The sequence below is a fragment of the Hemiscyllium ocellatum genome, chromosome 15 (assembly GCF_020745735.1).
Source record: "Hemiscyllium ocellatum isolate sHemOce1 chromosome 15, sHemOce1.pat.X.cur, whole genome shotgun sequence".
Classification (NCBI taxonomy): domain Eukaryota; kingdom Metazoa; phylum Chordata; class Chondrichthyes; order Orectolobiformes; family Hemiscylliidae; genus Hemiscyllium; species Hemiscyllium ocellatum.
The window spans coordinates 42,399,270-42,422,313 of NC_083415.1; the positions used below are offsets into that span (position 1 = coordinate 42,399,270).

Sequence of the window (23,044 nt, forward strand, 5' to 3'; positions counted from 1 at the left end):
CTGTTTAACAGCATTTTTGTCTGCCATAAAGGCCTTTGCAAGTCTGCTCACTTTCAATTTGCCCAGGCCCGTAGCCAACTCCTCCCCTTATATCTCATCCACTTCCCTCAGTGAAAATCCAACAACTTCATCCAGTGTTCTCATCACCTGATGCTATTTTTAATTAGGTATTTTTATTGTCAACTATACCATCACAAATACTTTTGCAGGATTAGTGCAGTATAAAATCTGAAAATAGGTGATGAGAAAAGGTAAAGAAGATACAATCAAGAATGGTGTACAGCTGACTGTGGGCAGGTTGAAACAGGCTACTAAGAGCTCTATGAAATGTGGACATGATTGCTAAATGTTAATCCATTCAGCTGAGTAGTTTACTTGCTAAATTCAAATGCTTCAATCCAAATCTCTGTTAACCGATCTGCTTGCTCATGCCACAAGGCCTTGCTTTCCCAAGTCCCTTTCAGCCAATCCTCGTGTTCTGATCATTTAGCCCATGTGATTCCTAGCCCTCCTGTTCCATTCGTCCATTCAAGGTGCCTTGCAGTTTACCTGCCTGCCTATCTATTCATTTATCTACATTCCCTGAATTTATCCCTCATTGCTCTCATGAATTCATTCATGAGAATACTATATGCAAGTGATTGCATAGCCTATTTAAAACATAATACAATTGTAAAACCTTTTGCTTGGTTTTTGAATCTCTAATAAATCCTGCTGAACCATTATTTGACAAACATTAAAAAAACTTAAATGTTTGAGTTATTTTAAAAATATTTGTTCATTGCATGTGGGTATTTCTGGCTAGGCCAGCACTTATTACACATCCCTAATTTATGTTGTGGAGGCCATAGTAAGCTGCAAAAGTGGAGGTATACTCAGTGCTGTTAGGAAACAAGTTCCAGGATTTGAACCAGTGACGGTGAAAGAACAGTAATATAGGATAGTGTCTGTCTTGGAGGGGATCATTCTTTCATTTGGTGGAAGTTGAGTTTGGAAGCTGCTATTCAGGGCTTTTGGTGAATTGTTGCAACAACCATCTTGGAGAAGGTATGCACTGCTGTCACCAAAGTTCCAGAGAACAGGAGGGCAGATCTGCCATTGGAGAGAGAGAGAGAGAGAGAGAGAGACAGAGAGAGAAAGACACACACACACAGATATAGAGAGAGATAGACACAACAGGTTGTGAGTTTAACCTGAAGTTTATGAATGCCAAGGTGAGGGGAGGTTTAGAAAGTGAGACCTTTTATGGTGACCTCAGCCAATATAGAATTTGAACCTGCACTGTTGGCATTACTGTGAATGACAAACCAGCAGTCCACCCAATTAAGTTAGCTGATCCCCAGTTCAGCCACTTTGCATAGGTGGTGAAGGGAATGAATGTTAAAGGTGTTTCCAGTCAAGCGGAATGCTGTGTTCTGGATGATGTGAAGCTTGTTCGGTTTTGTTGGAGCTGCACCCATCCAAACATATGTCAAAATTTCCACCGCACTTCTGATTTGTGCCTTGTTAATGGTGGCCAGGCTCTGGGGAGTTATATCAACATCTAAAGTCATGTTCTAACCTTTAAAGAATGGTCCCATTGTGATCAAACTACTACACTCTATATCAGCCATCTTCGATTGAAGAGGAGTCGGATTGAATTCCAAATATTCACTCTTTTTCTCTCTTCACAGATATTGTCAAATACGTTGAAATTCTCCAGCCTATTGTTCTTAGATAGGCTAAAGTTGCTTTCTTTAGAACAGAGCAGGTCAAAAGATTTAATTGAAGTATATAAAATATTGAGACGTAGGCAGTTTTATTACCGAATTGTAATATCAAATTTACATATTGTGTAATTATTGAAAGTGTTTCTATTTATATAGATTTGTTCAACAGAGCATGAAATAACCCGTGCGTCTTTTTTGGTTATGATTGGATTATACAAGTTTTAGAAAAAGACCAGTTGTTTTGTTATCAAATCTCAATTTTGAATCTGTTTCATTATCAACCAATATCTAGTTTATGCAGAGCTTTGAAATGTAAATGAGCAAAAACTTAACTGTGTGTAATCATCTGGAAATTAGACCCTAATTGTCCAAAACCAAATGATTGTTCATAGTGGTTGTTAGTGGAATGTTGCCAAGCGTTGAGACATTCCTCCCCCACTAGCATTTTAACAACTGCTTGAAGCTGAAAAATAAATAGGCCTAGTACAAATTATACAACATGTGTCTAAAATCCTCCCAAAACCAAATTAACAAGATGGTCAAATTAAATGATAATTTTTAAAATTCTCTCCTCTGACTGTGATTCCCAAGATGAAGAGTTCAATCTTTCCCAAGATGAAGAGTTCAAGTATACAAATGATTACAAGATCAGTGCAAACATTCACACGTTGTTTGTATGTAGCACATGAAAATCTATTCTAGTAATTTAAGTGCAGGCATTCCCTATACATGATAGTGGACAGAATCAGTCTTTACAGGGAACACATTGTCGGAGTTGACATAATTTCCACAGTAATGGGAAGATTGAGCCAGTTGATAACTGTAAGAGCTTCAATTTGGTAGTGCTTTTGGAGACATCAAGTTATTAGGACTTCCTAAATGGGGTCAGGATCCCAAGTGGAATTGCAAGTTGAAATTTTGGGGTCTGATAGAGCTCCAACAAATTTCTAACTGAGCTCCTTTTCTAACACGTTACCTCTCACAGCCTTGCTACCCTGCTCTTAAAGCTATCACTGATGGGTTATGACTATTTTCAAGCCTCTATGTGGGATCACAGTGAGGAAAAGTTTGGGAAGCATTTTATTCTGTCCTTGAAGAAGAAACCTCACTGGGTAGATGATACGGAACACATAGTGTCGTCATTACACCAGTGGCACAATTTTTGAAGCTGGTAGACCCCTAACCTGCTGCTTTGCCAGTTGAAAATGCCAGTGTGCAGCCAGCCAATGCAAGTCCAAGCCACCAATGGGAGACTGTCACAGAGCCTGACCAAAGCACTTTCTCTTTTCCAGCTCTTCCAATTTTACTGTCACATCAATCTCAAAACATGGCATCACAGGCCCTAGAAACGTGGGCCTATAGTTCGGAAAAGTAAATAAGAGAGGGGTGGAAATATACAGCTTATTATTGTTAATCTCTGCATCTACACTAACCCTTTAACATTGGGGCAAAAATGAAACTGTTGGTTTTCTGTTTTGTTTCAAAAACAAAAACAAACAGCAATCTCACAAGACTCATTTTTCAAGCTTTAGTAGCAAATTTGCTGCTGAGTAGTTTTAATTTACTTCAAACTGATATGTAAATGTGATAAATAATAACTAGTTTATTTGCTTAAGCATCAAAATCTAATAATTTTTAAATAAACTGTGAAAACCACAAGTTATTTTAGAAGGCAGTTGTGTCAACCACACTGCCAGACCAGGTTGAGGGCATGAGTGAACGAAATGAGTATTTGGAACAATCAATGACACCATGAATGATGAATAGCTTCAATTCCAGATTTTAATTATTGCATTTAGATTCCACCAGCTGATATGGTGGAATTTGAACCCATGTATCTCCAGTATTCATGTCTAGAACACTAATCCAGCAGCACTACCACTCTGCCACTGTCTCCCCGATCAAAAGTTTATGGATTGGGATTAATTTGAAATTTGACCTCAAACCTCAATTTCCTCTGGGCAAATGGCTAAAATCTATTACTGTAGCTTTGGTATTTTTTCCCTAAACTTCTGTCTGTATTCTATAAAATGCTTATTAAAACCTACTACTTTGCCCAACAGCTTTATGAATCTCTGTGCCAAATTTTATGAAAGCTCACACCTTCCTGTTGATCCCATAACATACCATGTGTGTAGGCTAGCACCAAAATCAGATTGCAGTGGTACAAAAAGGCAGCTCACCACCATCTTCTCAGGGCAACCAGGGACAAGCAATAAATGCTAGCTTAGTCAGCAATACCCACATTCCACAAGCAAATAAAAGACCACCTGGCATATTTAAATACCAAACCTGGCGGCCCAATAAATAAGCTTCCCATGCTACAATAGGGTTGACATGAGCAGGAGTTCGGGAACTATTTATAATAGTCTGCATGAGGAAAAGCAGAAAAGAAAAAGGCTGCACACAATTCAGGAGTGCTGTCTATACATGGGTCAACCTGCTTCTTTCTCCACATCCTGTTGACAGAATCCAGCCCACCACCCAGCTCCCTAAGCTGTAAGATCCCTATCTGCCCTAATATATTAGAACTTACCTTTCCCTGTCAACTATGATGAACTTCAGGTTCCTTCCTGTGGTCCTAACAGTAGCCTTTATCGAGTGCTGGCTTGCTGGAAAAGGATGAGGCTGTGACCCAATTGGATCAACAAGTGAGAACCATGGTCAGGATTTCCAACTACTTTTAAACAATTGACCCAGCAGCGAGGTATGGCTGCAGGGCAGGTGTTTTTGGGATGAGTGAACCTCTGTGGGGTTGAACAATAAGCCCACATGTCCCATAAAATGCAGCCTTCAGTGTCAAAACAAAATCCAATGCTATGTTGATAATCCACCTGTTGTATCTTGAGTTGTTTTTCTTCCTTGAATAAATTTATTTAAATGCAAAATTTTGATGCTGGGTGTGAAATATTCAGGCTAGTTAATTGTAATTGACATTATGATTGGGTAAATAACACCTGGTCTAATGACACAGCAGTTTTGAGAAGATAATCTTTCTAATTCCACATTTATTTCAGTAAAACAAGTATTTTTTGCATGTTTTCAACAGAAACTTTTAATGCTGTTTGACTCTTGACTTGCAGGATCTTTGGCTTCCCAGTACATTACACAGATGTGTCCAATATGGGACGAGGAGCCCGACAAAAACTTCTTGGAAGGTCATGGAGTGTGCCTGTCATTCGCCACCTATTTGCACCACTGAAGGATTACTTTGCCTGTGAATGATTCAGTATGATGCCTTTCAGGAATATAAAGGTGCTTTTACAAAGAATGATCAGTCGTAAAACAAATTCAGGCTAGTTTTAACATATTAGTATACTGTGATACAAGAAATTTGAAAGGCATTATTGTGAAGGTTGCATGCTGTACATTTATGATACTGTGGCCATTATTCACAGTCACAACTCAGGACAGGGTAGGTACCAAACGCACCTACCATAGTTGTTTTAGCTTTTGTAATCTCATCTTTTATACAAAGAAAAGACAATTGCTACTTTTAGCTGTGGTTTTATTAGTGTGAAGATTATACTTCACAGTTTTCTAGTGTACTTTGTAGTGACTCATTTTATGGGATTTTAAGGGCTTTGAAGTCTTAATGGTGCTATTGTCTACCTTTTAGATTTTCAACTTACAACCTAAAATAGTATTTTATTGTTATATAATACATACCTGTAGCTGAATTTTGATAGATGAATAGTAAAACATGAAACGATTGTCATAAAAATAACATGGTGTAGTTAAAAACCATTGTTCAAAAATGTTGAAGTTGATGTTCTGTTTAAGCAGTATTTTAGTATATAGTTACTTACATTTCAGACAAGTGTATTTTCTTTCTGTAACCTGTTTATGTATGTAGTCAGTGAATAATCATGATATAATGTTTAATTTTTTAAATGTTTTGTACTTTAGCAAGGGCTACAAATGTGTAAATGAGCAAAAAAAAAATGGAAAACTGTATAAGTTTAAATCAAAGCAGTTGAAACATGGAGGATGTGATAAGAAGTTTCACCATAGCTTTGGACAAGTATTCAGTCAAACTTATAGTCTGAGAGTCAGTTCATACGTCTTGTTGGTGATGTGGTTTTTTTTCCCTGCTCCATATGCATCTTTAAAAATGTATGGAGCTAAAAATGGACTGTGATCATACTAAGATTGTACTAATGTCATACTTAAGATTTTTTTAAATTCAATGAGAGCAAGTAAAATACAATGTTACATTTTATGTTTTAAACTCAATATCTTATCTATTTTTTTTGCTGTGCATGCACAGAATTATTTATGGGACTCGCTTTCTTGCCTCAGACAAAACTGTTATTGAGATATCTGATAAGATTTTTAGCCTCCAGTTTCTTTCTTCCTCTTGTTGAGAAGCATCACAGCTTTGCTCCAAACTTCCTACCAACAATATACCAAAGTAAATAACTCACAATGTGAGGTATCATAGCTGGTAATGTGAATCTTATCATTCTAATGCAGTACAACAACACATTATTAAATTGCAAAGACAAGCCGATTTAGTATTTTCTTAAGCAATATCACATTGGTCTTTTACTGACTTCAACTAGGACATTTGTTCTCGTTTTTTTTCATTCTTTTTGTGAAATTTTGTGCTTCACAGTGAGATGTGTGTGTGTTGGAAATGGGATCATTTTCCAATTTAGGAACCCAGACTAATTTGGAACATTTCTCAGTTAGTTACAGATTTAAAGATTTTTTTTAGGTTAAGTATAGAAGATCATTTCCCAGGAAAATGTACCTTTTACTTTTTTTTCAACAATCAGTATTAATCCCAACATTAAAAGCACACTTCTGCTATCACCTGTGTAAAATTGTCATTTCTCAATCTCTATTTGTAAGGTTTCAAAATCTAATACCAACTCAATACCTAAGCTTGGGAGACTTTGCACTGTGGATTCTAATATCATCACCAAATGCTTTTCTCAGATTTTGAAAGAAAAATCAACAGCTAAATTTTGTATAATAATCTTGACTGGGATTAAACTTTGGATGTAAAATGATCAAAATTAACATTAGCTAAGTCAGTAGCACAGACATTTAACATGAAATTTAAACCAAGTTATAATTCAGTTCCATTACATTTCACAGTTCACTTTACAAACATCTGACAACTGCTATAACATTTAGTTAATGAAAATCCCTCCAATTAAATGATAATCTGCATTTAATAGAAATAATTATTTTGTGCACATTCTCCCTCCTACATTTATAACAATTGACGAGAAAAATAACTGACTTCACTAAAGAATTACTATAAAAAGTATGTTATGTTTGCATTACATTTGCAAAAATAGGTGCTGAAAAGAACTCTATAGATCACTGAAAATTTAACTAATTTATCCTGGGAGAAACTTAGCCATGCAGACTTACAGGTCCCAAATTATATCCTTCGTATCGAATTAGTTTTCCTGACTGCAATACAGTGACTCGGGCATGTATGGGCTGGTTGAATGAGGGCAGGATCAGGCTCAACTATGATCCTCACCTCTATGCATGGCAAGTTTAGCCTGCCAGTATTCATTGCTGAGCCTCACTTTGACAAGGTACAATGGAATCATACCTCAGAAAGGAACTATTAATAAATATAAGACAGGGAGACAATTAGCAAGGAAAAAATTAACCATTTAGAACAATCACAAAGTTATTGTTTTTCTGGAATATGATTACATTAGTTAGTAAAAAGTACATACAGACATTTCTATCTTGAACAGCATCTACTGAGGTTTTCCTTCCTCCCATTAACAAACCTTTGCAGCAACCAAAACAAAATGGAGCTAAGAACAGCTAATTTATGGTGATAGTGACAGGCAAAGATAACTACAAATCAGACCATTGCTTAGCTTGAACTGTATTCAAATAACAGTATTGAGTTAGTTTATAGTTGCTGAAATGTTACAGTTAGGCCCAAAATTCCAGGATTAACTAGAAGAAAGTCTGCCAAAGTTCCTGTTAATGACATGTTTTAGAAATATACATATATGCGTAAGAACAGGATTTGGATTAGCTGTGAAGGAAAATAGTTCTCTGACCATTTAGGTTAACTTTAAACAGCAATATCCTAACTCAATGAGGATAATATGCTTATTTAAATTAAAGGACTTTTTAGTGGAATTCATTTTAAATTGAATATTTTATAAAATTGCATTTTCGGTAAGGACCTTTACTTGTGCTTTTAAATTCCACTTAAAAAGTATTAATAATAATGTTCAAGGAATTGCTGAGATGGTGGTAATCAATCTTCTGTGTTAATTTCGTGGTAATTTTGACTACCCTGTTCCACTGAGTTAAAGGCCATGAATGGTAATTATAATCTGCAAATTACATCTTAAAATTATATCTAAAATGCACAGAAAACATCTCATATTAATAGAATGCTAAATGAAACTTGCACTAATGGCCTGTAAGACAAGCAATGTTTATATTCTAACAGCATTAACTGGACATTTTATAATTCTCTCTGCAAGGTCTTTACCTCATTCAGAAGACCAAATTTCAAGTCTTTATTGGAATCAATAACATCAAAGTTAATAATCAGGTTAGGCAAAATTAAACACAAAGCATTAGCTGTGAAGAACCATCACTAACTTACTGATCAATTCTGAATACTATTTTGAGTTCTCTCTTTACAGAATCCAGAAGCACTATTGCATTGCAACAAACACTTGAACACTTGCATTTCATTTTTAAGTGATTCTAATTGGCATATACAAAAATAATTTTTAGATGGTGAAACATGACAGTTAGAGTGAAAAAGTTGTAGAAATAGTGTGACTGTATATTTTAAATCAGTCCACTATATTTTTCATCAATATTTTTAAAAAAACTATGATTCCCTTTTTTGGCAACTCTGATGCTGACATTAACATGTGCATGTTAAGCACAAAAATATCAGTGGAACTAATTTTACTGTACTTGAACTCATCTCTCCATACTTGGTTGATTTAAAGTCAACACTGTTTACAACATATAAAGTATATAATATGGTGCAGCTACTGTACATGAAATCATTTCTGTTTCATGGTTTGTTTCAAAGTAAGCTTTCCTATAAAAAACATTGTAGTGATGACCCACATGACAACACTTCAAAATTGTGATTACTTTATGTAAAAATCTTAATGCTTTTTGTTTTAAACATATACAAAGTGTTTCCATTGTGAAAATGTGACAGTATAAAAATTTTGTTTTGGCATGCATACCTATCACTTTAATATATGGTAAAGAGGATTTAACTGTATCCCCTGTATGTGAGGTTGAGGTACAAATTGTAGCACTGCTTGTTTGTTTACAATAAATAATTTTCCTCCCTTTGTTTGAGATGGTTATTAAGATTTGAAAAAGCCAACTAATGCTTAAATATACTCTAAGACTTATTCTTGGGATGATCGGCTTATTTAATGAAGAAAGGTAGATTGATTGTTCATTATATTAATATCATTAAAGTTTAGAAAACTGAGGGAGCTCTTGTGGCACAGTGGTAGTGACCCTACCATTAAACTAGGAGGTCCAGGTTCAAGTCTCACCTGCCCCAGAGTAGTGTTGTAATATATCCGAACAGATTGAATGGAAAATACTGTAGAAAAATGAGATGTGATCTCATTGAAATAAAAGATCTTTAGGGGTCTGGTTAGAATTTTGGAAGGATGTTTTCTCTTGGGAGAGATTTAGAATAAAATGTCTGTCTTTCAAGACATGATTTTGTTTTCAGATACTATATCCTCCATGAACTTTTGTTCAGTAATATTAATTTCAGGAATTAAATTAGATAATCCCAAAAGCTATGTTTTCAAGTCAGACAGCATGCCAACTTCACTGTGGGTGGGCAAAAATTGGGGATCTCCCTCCCAAACAGCTTTGTGTGACTACTTACACCAAAAGAGCTGCAGCCATCGAAGAAGTAAATTCATTACGACCTTCTCAAAGGCAACTAAGGATGAGCAATTGCTAATGTCCCATGAATTGAAGCAGAAAAACTCCTCTTCCCAACCCTCATTCACTTAGTACTCCTTTTTCCCAACCACCATTCAATCACTCAGTCAGCCAACTCTTCTTCCCAACTCTCTCACACTCACTCAGCATCTCCATTTCTTTTCCACCCTCTTTTGTCTGGTTGGTGTCTGGTAAATCAGTGTTGCTATTCAGGGATAAGGAGCCTGCACATCAGACATACAGGAACAAAAAAACAGTAAAGTTTGAAGCCAGCACTCAGCATCCTGGTTCATCTGTGATCTTCCACTTTATCCCCTCGTCAGTCAAGAGTAACTACTGGCACACTAGTACAGAAGCAACCTGCACTGTTAAAAACAGATTCTAATGTTAAAGGACATTTTGGGCTCACCATCTAACCCTTGCTGTTTGGGTGTATCAATCCAAAGGCTTCAGGGCTGTCTCATTAGAATTTTCAGACTGGGCACTGTCTCTCCACAGACATCAATGCTGCTTCAGAGGAGGGGGACATTTGCTCCAGCAAATGAATTTCTGCAACTCCAGTAAGGGTTCTGACTTAGAGTTTTGGAATCTCTGGATAATAAGTTGCTCTTTAAGTGCTCTTGATGCAAGGTTAAAAGATTAAATTGGAATATCTCTCTAGACATTAATATTAACTCTCATATTATATCAAAGAGTTAAGAGTGAACATTCTGGAAGTAGGTGGGACGACATTCATGCAAGAATGCGAATCACCCACAACCCAATTAGACCATCATTTGCTACTATTCTCCTACTATTATCAAATTAAACTATCATTCAATCTCTTCCATTCAGAAATGCTTTTGAGCCATCTCCCAAAGTTCTGACACCTTACACCTGCATTGTCTTGGGGAATCACTGAGTCAGGAAATCTGCATAACAATTTCCCATAATTAGGACATTGGCATTTGCATTATCTCAGAGGATGATCCCATCCTACCACTGTACCTGGGTAACGTGTCTGAGTAACTGAGGGTTGTCTTAAGTGGCATGTGACTGTGGGGGAGAGGTCAGTATCTGTAAGCATGACCAACTGACCTGTACAAAGGGGATGTGTTTTCTTTGTTTATTGCCTCACTTTGACTCAACTTTGCATGCCTGCGAAGAGGGTCAAAGGGGGTTGCCTTGTTTGTACAAGATTTAATAAACTTTAACTGTTTGCAGAAGTTGGTATGTGCAATTTGCACCTTGTGTGCGAAAACTCTGGAAAAGAACCTAACATTGATTAGATTACTTACTGTGCGGAAACAGGGCCTTCGGCTTGAGATGTAGCTTTCATTCTGGCAACTTTCAGTATTTGTTCCTGCCACCTGCTTAGGTGACATGAGGATAACCCTTGTCCTCATGCAGCCACCTGACACATAACTTAGATGGAAGCAAAAGAGATGACAAACATCAGTGCAGTATAAATGTATCATGACTAATGTCAAGAAAAAAGGCACAAACACGTGATACATCAACTAAACATTCATTTATTTTCAAATAATCTATATCTTTCCGCAGAGCCTTTCTTTTTCATTCATGGGATGTGGTCATTCCTGATTGGGCTAGCATTTATTGCCTTGTAGATAGGCCCACAATGCTTTTAAGAAGGGAGTTTCAGGATTTTGACACAGAAGAATGGTTTTATGTCAGGATAGTGAGCACCTGGGAGGAAACTTGCAAGTGGTGCAGGGTTCAGAAAAGATTTACAAGGACATTTCTAGAGTTGGAAAGTTTGAGATAAAGGGAGAGGCTGAATACGCTGAAGCATCAGAGGCTGAGGGGTGACCTTATAGAGGTTTTGTAAAATCACGAAGAGGTGTGGATAGGATAAATAGACAAGGTATTTTCCCGGGGGTGGGGGTGGGTCCAGAACTAGAGAGCATAGGTTTAAGGTGAGAGGGGGAAGATTTAAAAGGGACCTAAGGGGCAACTTTTCCATGCAGTGTGTGTTTGGAATGACCTGCCAGAGGAAGTAGTGGAGGCTGGTACAATTACAACATTTAAATGGCATCTGGATGAGTATATTAATAAGGGTTCAGAGGGATATGGGCCAAGTGCTAGCAAATGGGACTAGATTAATTTAGGATATCTGGTTGGCATGGATGAGTTGGACCAAAGGGTCTGTTTCCGTGCTGTACATCTCTATGACTTACTGCAGATCTCAATCTTTAACCTGTTCTTGTTGCCACAGTATTTATATTTCTCCAGTTTCCTCATTTCCCCTCCCCCCACCTTGTCTCAGTCCCAACCCTCGAACTCAGCACCACCTTCCTAACCTGCAATCTTGTTTCTGACCTCTCCGCCCCCGCCCCCACCCCCACCCCGGCCTATCACCCTCACCTTAACCTCCTTCCACCTATCGCATTTCCAACGCCCCGCCCCCAAGTCCCTCCTCCCTACCTTTTATCTTAGCCTGCTTGGCACACTTTCCTCATTCCTGAAGAAGGGCTCATGCCCAAAACGTCGATTCTACTGGTCCTTGGATGCTGCCTGACCTGCTGCGCTTTTCCAGCAATACATTTTCAGCTCTGATCTCCAGCATCTGCAGTCCTCACTTTCTCCTATTTATATGGCTGGTAGTGTTCAGATTCTGGTCAATGAATCTGAAACATCAGTGCAGCATAAGTGTACCATGACTAATGTCAAGAAAAAAGGCACAAACACATCACACATCAGCTCAACATTCAGAATGGGGATTAGCAATGGAGATGTTATTGAATATTAAGAGCAATGGTTAATTCTGTCTTGTTGGAAATGGTCTTTACCTGACATTTATAGGGTACAAAAATTACCTGCTACAACCCAAACATTGGGACAAGGACTGCTTCAATATCAAAGGAGTTACAAGTGATGCTAACATTTTGCAATCATCAGCAAACACACAGTTCTGATCTTTTGACTGAGGGAAGGTAGGCATTTAATAATGTCTTGTACAAGTAGAAAGTGTAATTCCAGCAAATCAAATCTTTTGGTTTGTTTAGCTGCATCTGTCTGAAATGTGAAGAGGACATGTGACCTTTCAACGAGATGCTGCACAGTAAATTGATTCTTGTGACTTGACAGAAAGAGTGCTGTACTTGCTACAAGTCAGTTTTCTTCAAGTTTTGAAACAGTTACAGTATAAAGCCAAAATAGCTAACAAATTCATTTTTAACTTTGACTAAGACAAACGATTAACATTTTCTGAGGAGTTATTTAAATATTATCGATGTAACTTGTTTGCTGAATTTTTGCACCTGAAATTATTGGATAAAGGTGAAGAAAACACACAAGTACATACCAATTGGAAGCATGATAATGCATTTCAGACCATCAGTAATGCTTCACCTTTTGATACAATCATTATTGAACAGAGTTTGGCATTAATTCCATTTTCAGCCACCCCCAATACCCTTTCATTCTTTGTCAAAATTCCAATCACCTTTCATAAGTTTCTCTGACAAGGACGATCAGTCTTTCAACATCTTCCCTCGCCACATTCCCTCAGAATCTATGTTTCAATAAAATTCACCTCTAAACCTTATCAACAATGGAAATAAGCCAACCTGTCCAATTTTTCTTCACAGAATAGTCCAGTAATCCCAGGAATTAGTTGCACAAACTTTCTTTGAACTGCTAATGAAATTATGTCCTTTCTTAACTAAGGAGACCAAAAACACTCCAGAAGCAGTCCCACAAATGCTCTGTACAAGAGCAGCAAAACATTTCTCTATACTCCATTCTCCCTGCATTAAATATCAATGTTCCATTTGCTTTTTTATGCATTTTTTGTCCCTGCATCCTAAACTTTTGTGCTTCATGTACAGGGATAACCAGATTCCTTCAAACCTCAGGGTTCCATGCTATCTCACTGTATGAATGCTATAACGTCCACTTTGACAGAAAGAATAGAAAAACAAGTTCAGACTTTCCCACATTATATTCAGTGTGCCAGACATATGTCACACACTTAATCAATATATAGCTCTTAGCAGATTTACAGTCTCTTCATATCTTATTACATCCTCAGAATCCCAATAGTATGGAAACAGACCATTCGGTCAAATGAGTCCACATCAATCCTCTGAACAATTTTCCCACCCTCCCTACCCTATAACCCTGCATTTCCCATGGCTAACATACGTAACCTAAACATTCCTGGACATTATATGGTAATTTCACGTGGCCAATCCACCTAACGTCCACATTTTTTGACAGAGAGCAAACTGAAGCACCCAGTGTAAACCCACGCAGACACCAGGAAAACATGCAAACTTGCCTATGTATGTTTCTATCAATAATAAATTTAGCAACCATGCAGAGTAGCTCAGTGGTTAGCACTGCAGCATCATGGCACCAGAGACCTAGGTTTGATTCCACTATTGGGTGATTATGCAAAATCCACACATTCTCATTGTGTCTGTGTGTGTTTTCTCCAGTTTCCTCCCACAGTCCAAAGATATATGGTACTGACCAGAAACATCAACTTTCCTGTTTCTCCGCTGCTGTCTGACCTGCTGTGCTCTTCCGGCTCCACATTTTATCGACTTTAACTTCCAGCATCTGTAGTCCTTACCATTTCCAAAGATGGGTAGGTTTGGTGGATTGGGTCCCAGGGATAGGTGAGGGGCGGGGCTAGATCTGGGTGGGATTGACTTGATGGGCTGAATGGCACGTTTCCATAACGTAGGGACCGAATCTTTTCGTCCAAATCACTGATTAAGATTATAAATAATTGAGGCCTCAGCACTGATTCATTTGGGCCTCCATTTGTAACACCTTGCCACCTGAAAAGTACCCACTCATGCCAGAACTAGCTCCTCATAACCCTTCGACCGGTTACAATTTTTTTCTCTTATTTTGAGTTCCGATTCCAGCAGCTGCAGCGATTTGCTCCTATAACCGCACCGTGGAGTGTTGAACTCCACAGAGTCACGACCCCTCAGGAGAAGCCGGTGGCGCAGTTAGTATTTCCCCGACTGCTTCATCTTAAAATTAACATCCCCCCAGCTGACAGACGCTACCACCGACATGGGAGTGAGCGCCGGGGAAACGGACGGTTGACGTCCGACGTCGCTGCGGATGCGCGTGACGTAGTAGTGAGGGCACGTGATGCCGCGTGCGTCGAGCGGTCAGCCGCTACGCGCTGGACGGGTTTGAATTAGCGGCTTTCACGTTCGCAGGGGAGTCCGAGCGTCGGATCCGGTCGGTGAGAAAAAAAGGAAGACAGCGAAGGAGGACGGACAGACAGACAGCGATCTTGAGGCGCGGCCGGTGAGTGAAAAAAATCCCCCTGCACTCCAGTTATTATCGCCTCGCCGCTTACTAGTTTCCTTGCAAACATTTTGTTTAAAATGTTGGAACGAAGCTGGGTGAGAGCGATCCGCCTACTTTGACGGCCGAGTGCATTGGCGATGGACTGAAATGGGTTCTTTTTTTAATGGGTTGGGTTTGTCCTGCATCGGCGTATTCGTTGATCTTGGCAGTAAATGAAATTGTCGGGCCCTTTCTTTTGTCTTTTAACCTGTTTTTGTCTCACATAGGAACAGAATTCGCCGGATCATTTTGATAACTCTTGAAAACTAATTTATTTAGTAAATTCGATTTCTCATTCTGAGATTTTATTCACGTTGGAGCTTTTTTAATTGCTTTAGGTTTTAAGATGGTGCTCATGTTATAAGGAGGCTTCAAGTACCTCCCTTCCCCCACACCCAGGTGCTACATTTGTATTTCATTTTAGTTGTTTAATTTACTGTGAACGATGCCGAGTCTCAGTTTTATTTGGTACTTTTTTCTCCGCTTCATTTTTGTTTCGTGTGTGTATGGTTATCTGTCAAGTAGGGAGCCTGGTACTTTACAGACGGATGGTTCCGTTTGCTCAATACTGTCCCCGCCGTGCCCTTCCCCGCCCCGCCTGCGCCTCAGGCACCACCCCATTGGCTGGCAGCCACCGTCTTGGCCGGCGGTACGGCGGGCTCTATTGGCTGCCGGGAACGTCAGTCCTTGTCTGATCCCTCCCCTCCCTCCGCCACCTCGCAGGGGGAAGGAACTCCCAATGTAATAGAGCAGTCATGATGCACATGGCTAACATGGCGGTGGCCTCAATTTTTTGCTAGGGATGTCTTGATTCTTCATAAACGAGTTTTTAAATAAAAATATTGTGACTTTGTTTATGTTTTAACTCTTGCGGAACAAATGGAATAGTGTGCTCTCCCCTCATTGTCTACAAGTGGCCTTTCTTGCAACCTGAGGTTGGAGGCTGTATTCCAATTTCTGTCCTGTTTGGAAATTCAGCACCAGACACGGTGAAACAAAATGTATTTGTAGGACTGAGAGGAGAAGCATTGCATTTACTTTTGTGCCATCAGTTTTGAAGAGCAAACGCTGGTTGTTTTGTATTATTGAGAAACTGCAGGGTGTATGTATTAAATGGACGAATGGTTTTCTACGTTTTTTTAATTTCACGTGTAATAATAGTTGTGACTTTGAATGTCTTTAATATTGTGAATACCAATACATTTTTACAACATGTAGGTATTAAACTGTCTCAATTCTGGAATTCACTTAATAGAAGGAATGCACTAAAGCGGGTGCAGAGAGATTTACTAGAATGTTGTTTGGGCTGGAGTGTTTTCAGAGCAGAGTTGACAGGGATGTGGGAGCGGTGAAAAATAACATGATTAACATGTATAAAATTGAGTGGCATAGAATTAGTAGACAGGAACTTTTCTCGTCTTGGAAGCATCATGCTAAGGAGCATAGAGTGGATGTGAGGACAGATATTTTCACCCAGAGGCTAGTGAGAATTTGGAACATTCTGCTTGTAATGTTGATGGGGCAGAAACCTGAACATTTCAAAAGTATTTAGATATGTAGTTGCAATTCCAAAGTATACAAAATGGAATTAAAGTAGTTACATGCCTGTTTTTGACTTGTGCTGAGCCAGTGGGCTGGTTTTAGTGGCTGCAGACTTTTAATTCTGACTTTAGTTAACATTTGATCATATTACTTCAACTTGAAGGTAACTTGTATTACCTGATGCATTTTGGAGATTTTAAAAATGTTAGTACTGCCATTTAATTGAAGACCAATTTATAGAATAATGTTACTTTCAGGATACATTTTCATAAAACAGGGGAGGTGATGGCCTAGTGGCATTATTGCTGGACCATTAATCCAGAAAATGTTCTGGGAACCAGGTCCTAATCCAACCATTGCAGGTTGTGGAGTTTGAGTTCAATTTAAAAAGTCTTGAATTACGAATCTAATGGTAACTATGAAACCATTGTCTAGTGTTGGAAAAAACCTATCTGGTTCACTAATGCTCTTTGGGGAAGGAAACTGCCATCCTTACCTGGTCTGGACTATAGTGACTTGAGAACCACAGCAATATGATTGACTCTAAACTGTCCCCCCGGGATGCGCAATAAATACTGACCTAGTCATTGGCATCCTCGTTCTGAGAATGAATGAATTAAATAAAATGCAAAACTGCTTTGAGAAATAAATTTTAAGTATCGTTTGAATCTGTTGCATTGCCAGGTGTTGTTGAGTTCAAATCATACTAACAGAATAACATTCATTTGGTTGGTACTCAATGCTGCTTAACTGTGTTTAGACAATCTTAGTCCATTTTAGAGAACACCTAAATATTTCTGTTATTGACTCTGCCCATCTTCAATTTTATTGTGAACACTCACATGATTGCCATCTAGTTGATTACTTTTTTCATACAGATCACATATCATCACTGTATCCAGCACTAAATGATGGTAGTATTACACACCTGTTTTGGACTGGTTTGGAAAATATAACACAATAAACCTAATGGCCGTCAACAACATTCTATTCTTGTGCCCAATTTTACCCGGTTAAAAATTAATTTCTGTAGTGATTTACTACAATTTGCAGTGTGCTACCTGAAAGAATGTTAAGAACAGATTAAGTTGCAATTCTCAAAGCAGATTGAATGGAAGGTATTTGTAGGACGATAGGGAGAAAAGAGATGGGCATGTGGTAAATGACCTCCTTTAAGGCGGTATGTTTCTAATGGAGTATTATTCCTTCAAATTCCCTGCAACCTTTGACTCAGTTAGACACTATCCTTCTTCAAACTGCTTTCTCCATTGCTTATTGTAGTGGAGATATTCTTGCTCGATTTCATTGTTATTAATCCAATTAAGGTCAGGACATCTCGAGCAATGAGTTATTTACCCAGTATTGTCTTTGGAGTCCCTAAAGGATCCCTGTTAGATCTTCTTCATTGTGTTAGTACTGTATTCATGTGTATGTAGATAGCACTAAATTTCCCATCTTCACTTCCTTACTGCCTTTAAATGGCTAATCCAGTGCGCAATCTAATGAGTGTGAGGTCCAACTAGGTAGAGAAAAACAGTGAATGGATAGCCCAAGTAGCATTTTTTTTCTATTGTTAGCATTTAGAGTCATAGAGATGTACAGAATGGAAACAGACCCTTCGATCCAACCTGTCCATGTTGACCAGTTATCCCAAACCAATCTAGTCCCACCTGCCAGCACCCGGTCCATATCTCTCCAAACCCTTCCTATTCATATACCCATCCAAATGCCTCTTAAATGTTGCAATTGTACGAGCCTTCACCACTTCCTCTGGCAGCTCATTTCATACACGTATCACTCTCTGCATGAAAAAGTTGCCCCTCGGCTCTCTTTTATATCTTTCCCCTCTCACCCTAAACCTATGCCCTCTAGTTCTGGACTCCCCAACCCTAGGGGAAAGACTTTGTCTATTTACCCTATCCATGCTCCTCATAATTCTGTAAACTTCTATAATGTCACCCCTCAGCCTCCGCTCCAGGGAAAACAGCCCCAGCCTGTTCAGTCTTTTCCTATAGCTCAAATCCTCTAACCCTGGCAGCATCCTTGTATATATTTTCTGAACCCTTTCAAGGTTCACAACATCGTTCCGATAGAAAGGAGACCAGAATTGTGCACACTATTCCAACAGTGGCCTAACCAATGTCCTGTACAGCTGCAACATGACCTCCCAACCCCTGTACTCCATGCTCTGACCAATAAAGGAAAGCATACCAAATGCCCCCTTCTCTATTCTATCTACCTGCGACTCCGCTTGTGGTGCTACTATTTAAAAAAGGCGGTAAGGAAACACCAGGGAACTAAAGACCAGTGAGCCTGACATCGGTGGTGGGCAATTATTGGAGAGAATCGTGAAGGATAAGGCTTACATTCATTTGGAAAGGCAAGAACTGATTAGGGAAATCATGTCTCTCAAACTTGATTGAGTTTTTTGAAGAAGTAATGTAGAGGATTGATGAGGATTTGGATGTAGGTTTGCTCGCTGAGCTGAAAGGTTCATTTCCAGATGTTTTGTTACCTTACTAGGAATTCTCTTTGTTTGGCTTGTTCTAGGATGGGTTATTGACCCAGTCGAAGGGATGTCCCTCCTCATCCGTATGTGAGGACAAGCCAAACAAAGAAACGCATGAGAATTCGTAGAAGCATGGTATTCCAACCGGAACTCTATCAGCAAACACATCGAGTTAGACCCCCATCTACCACCCCTTGAGAAAAGGAATAGGAAGTGATTTCATCACAGGAAATGACATCACCAACCCAAAGATACCCAAACATTAGAAAGCAGGAATTTTCAGCATTACTTCGCATGAGGTCCGCTGAAGATGTTACCTAGTAAGGTAACAGAGTCTGGAAATGAACCTTTTCAGCTCAGCGAGCAAACCTACATCCAAAACCTCAACCTGAGCTACAAATCTTCTCAAAACTCGCTATTGATGAGGATGTGATCTATCTTGACTTCAATTAGGCATTTGACAAGTTTCCTCATGGTAGACTGGTTAGCATGGGTTAGATCTCATGGAATACAGGGAGAGTAAGCCATTTGGATACAGAACTGGCTTGAATATAGAACACAAAGTGGTGCTGGAGGGTTAATTTTCCGGCTCAAGGCATGTGATCAGTGGTGTGCCACAAGGATCAGTGCTGGGTCCACTGCTTTTCGTCATTTGCATAAATGATTTGGATGTGAACATAGGTATAGTTCGTAAGTTTGCAGATGACACCAAAATTGGAGGTGTGTACAATGAAGAAGATCATAGGTACAATGGGATCTTGATCAGATGGTCAGTGGACCAAGGAGTGGAAGATGGAGTTTAATGTAGATAACTGTAAGGTCCTGCCTTTTGGAAAGGCAAATCAGAGCAGGACTTATACACTTAGTGGTAAGGTTCTGCGGATTGTAGCTGAGCAAAGAGAGCTTGGAATGTAAGTCAAATTCCTTGAAAGTGAAGCCTCAGATAGGATAGCTTGCTATGCTTTCCTTCGTTGGTCAGAACATTGAGTACTGGAGTTGGGAGGTCATGTTGCGGCTGTACAGGAGATTGGTCAGGCCAGTTTTGGAATATTGTATGCAGTTCTGTGCTCCCTGCTTTCGGAAGGATGTTGTGAAACCTGAAAGGGTTCAGAAAAGATTTACAAGGATGTTGCCAGGTTTGGAGAGGCTGAATAGATTGGGGCTATTTTTCCTAGAGCATCGGAGGCTGAGGGGTGACCTTTCATAGAGATTTTATAAAATCATAACTGGCATGATAAGGTAAATATACAAAGTCTTCCCCCTGGTTGGGGGAGTCCAGAACTCAAGGGCATAGGTTTAAGATGAGTGGGGAAAGATTTAAAAGGGACCTGAAGAGTGCCTTTTTCATGCAGACAGTGGTGTGTTTATGGAGTGTGTTTATGGAGTGTGCTACCAGAGGAAGCTGTACAGTTACAACATTTGAAAGGCATCTGGGTATGTGAACAGGAAGGGTTTCAAGCGATATGGGCTAAGTGCTGGCGAACGGGACTATATTAGATTAGGGCATCTCGTCGGCATGGATGAGTTGGACCAAAAGGCCTGTTTCCATGCTGTATATCTGAGTCTGCCCAAAGCCTCCAAAGAGCCTTCAGCCCAGATATCACTCTCTCACTCTCTCACACACACTCTTTCCCCCCCCCCCCTCCCCCCCCATGTTATTCCCTGTAATCCTGCAATTCCCATGACTATTCCACCTAACCTGCTCATTCCTAGTCATTATGAGCAATTTAGCATGGCCAATGCACCTAACCCATGCAGAAGTGCAGAACATGCAAACTCAACACCGTTGTCTGAGGGTGGAATCAAATCTGGTCTCTGGCGCTGTGAGGCAGCAATGCTGCTGTGCTACACCTGTTACAATTGCCAGAAACTATTTCTCAAAACTTTTATGTTACTTTAAAAATAATTTTGATCTATGACTGGTTTACATGAGTTGTTATGACATTGCCTACACTATTCCCATGTAGCACACTTTTTTTTAAGGAAATATTTCAAATTGTGATTATCTGGTCTCAATTGTTTTTATATGACCTCTATTGTTTGCGAAATGGTAACTATTCTTCGTTGGTATTTAATATTGGGATGAAACTTGTGACTGAGCAATTTTACAATACTTCTCTCATATAGTAATCATTTTGGAATCTTATTTTTGAAACTAAAAGGGAAATTTAATAAACTGAGTTGTGCTGCTAAATTGTTTCAACTTGAAATGTTACAGGGAAATATCGCCATTATCCTATTTTTGTTTCATGTGGAGGAGCCAGTGTTGGACTGGGGTGGAGAAAGTTAAAAATCGCATTCCACCAGGTTATAGTCCAACAGGTTTATTTGGAAGCACTAGCTTTCAGAGCGCCGCTGCTTCATCAGTAAGGAGCAGTGCTCTGAAAGCTAGTGCTTCCAAATAAACCTGTTGGACTATAACCTGGTGGAATGTGATTTTTAATATTTACCTGTTATCATTGCTATAAATCTAGCGTACAGCTTGTGCCAAACCTCATTACCTGTTACCTAAGTGCTGACTAATTTACAGTCTCACTTTAAATTCTCCTTATATTCAATCATCCATGGTCTGTTTCTGAAATATCCTACAATCTTACAGCTGTGAGCACTCACGTCATTCATATTCCTATCTCTTGTGTTCCCCTGACTTGCTTTATTTCAGTTTGGTGGCTATGCCTTGAATCTCTCATTAGGTCTTCCCATCACTCTTTTTTTCTCTTTTTGTGACACCCTGTAAATTTTAATTTTTTGACTAAGAATTTGGCCATAGTCTCATATAATGCCACAGCCTCTAGGGCTATCAGCCTATAAGAAACTATCCAAATATTGCTTAAATGTTATGAGAATTTCTTACTCTACCTCCCTTTCAGGCAGAGTTTCAGGTTTCCGCCACACTGAGGAGAAACATTTTCACTCAATTCTTTCTATCTGACTTCCATCTTTCTCCTTAATTTATGTCTGATTATTGGACTCTGTACTATCCACACCCCCTCAATCTTTTACACCTGAGCAGCCCCCTCAACCACCTTTGCTTAAATTCAGAAAAACCTAACCTATCCAATTTTTACTTTGAGCTCAAACTCTCCAACCTAGGCAGTATTCTGGTAGATCAATTTGCAGCCACTGTATTGGGTCTTATAGACTGATTTGGCTCAGCGTTTATCTGATTGTAGTCCAACAATCCCTGGGATGATATTCTTACGTTAAGAGTGCTACGAAAATTTAGATGTTGTAACCATACTTCAGGTTACGTTAGTATGATGAAATTAGTTCCTCCTTGTGTTGCTTAGATAGTATATATTCTTCTAATCAACCTTTTGGAGATGTTGTTACACACCTGTGGAACAGGTAAGACCTGAACCCTGGTCTTCTGGGACCACTGTGTCACAAGAGTCCAAGGTAGGGACACTACCTTAAAATTCCAAATTTTAAAAAAAGCTGGATCAGATTCACTTTAAATGAAACTATTCCCTATTCTGACCAGGTAGCAGGTAGTGTGCAGAGTTGTCAATTTGTGATACTTGAGTGATGATTGTGTCCGTTATTTCATATGCTCTCAGCATCTTGTTAATAATCCAGTTTTATTTAGATTTCTGATCCTGAATTTATCAATGACTAAATGTGTAATTTTAACTTTTAAAAAATATTCAAAATTAATCAAGTTGAATAGTTGTTCATTTTGCCTGCGGTGACCTCTATTAGTTATCATTTCAGTTACCAGTTCTCAGAGGTGATAGTTTTTTAAATCTTATAATCGTTTTCCTTGTTCTCGGATAATGCAGATACTATTCTTATTGAATAATTTTTCTTGCTGAGCTGGAAGGTTTGTTTTAAGACGTTACACCATCAGTGAGCCTTCGATGAAGCACTGGTGATATGGTCCACTTTCTACTTCTATATTTAGGTTTCCTTGGGTTGGTGATGCCATTTTCTGTGTCATTTCCTGTTCTTTATCTGAGAGGGTGGTAAATGGGGTCCAAGTCGGTGTGTTTGTTGATAGATAACCTTTGAACACTATGCC

At 39.0% G+C, this 23,044-nt stretch overlaps 2 protein-coding genes and 1 long non-coding RNA gene across 9 annotated transcripts in view; 2 read left to right on the forward strand and 1 right to left on the reverse strand.

Annotated features, from left to right (window-relative positions):
* Nucleotides 1-5,409, forward strand: part of LOC132822963 (DNA (cytosine-5)-methyltransferase 3B-like) — a 289,466-nt gene extending 284,057 nt beyond the window's left edge. For all 4 annotated transcript variants that reach the window (XM_060836414.1, XM_060836415.1, XM_060836418.1 and 1 more), the window contains one exon: nucleotides 4,793-5,409. In XM_060836414.1, coding sequence (XP_060692397.1) covers nucleotides 4,793-4,934 — 142 coding nt within the window. In that variant the 3' untranslated portion in view covers nucleotides 4,935-5,409. The remainder of the gene's footprint in view (nucleotides 1-4,792) is intronic.
* LOC132822964 (uncharacterized) overlaps nucleotides 1-14,723 on the reverse strand; it is a 34,794-nt gene extending 20,071 nt beyond the window's left edge. The window contains exons 1-3 of one of the 2 annotated variants that reach the window (XR_009645485.1): nucleotides 14,131-14,723; nucleotides 10,931-11,057; nucleotides 4,718-4,924 (exon numbers count right to left, since the gene is read on the reverse strand). This is a non-coding gene — a long non-coding RNA (uncharacterized LOC132822964). Of the gene's footprint in view, nucleotides 1-4,717; nucleotides 4,925-10,930; nucleotides 11,058-14,130 lie in introns of those variants that run through there. The other variant, XR_009645484.1, reaches the window with a different exon arrangement.
* A 43-nt stretch (nucleotides 14,724-14,766) lies between these two features.
* mapre1b (microtubule-associated protein, RP/EB family, member 1b) overlaps nucleotides 14,767-23,044 on the forward strand; it is a 71,361-nt gene continuing 63,083 nt past the window's right edge. For 2 of the 3 annotated variants that reach the window (XM_060836080.1, XM_060836081.1), the window contains exon 1: nucleotides 14,767-14,930. The gene's annotated coding sequence lies outside the window, so the exon portion shown is untranslated. The remainder of the gene's footprint in view (nucleotides 14,931-23,044) is intronic. The other variant, XM_060836079.1, reaches the window with a different exon arrangement.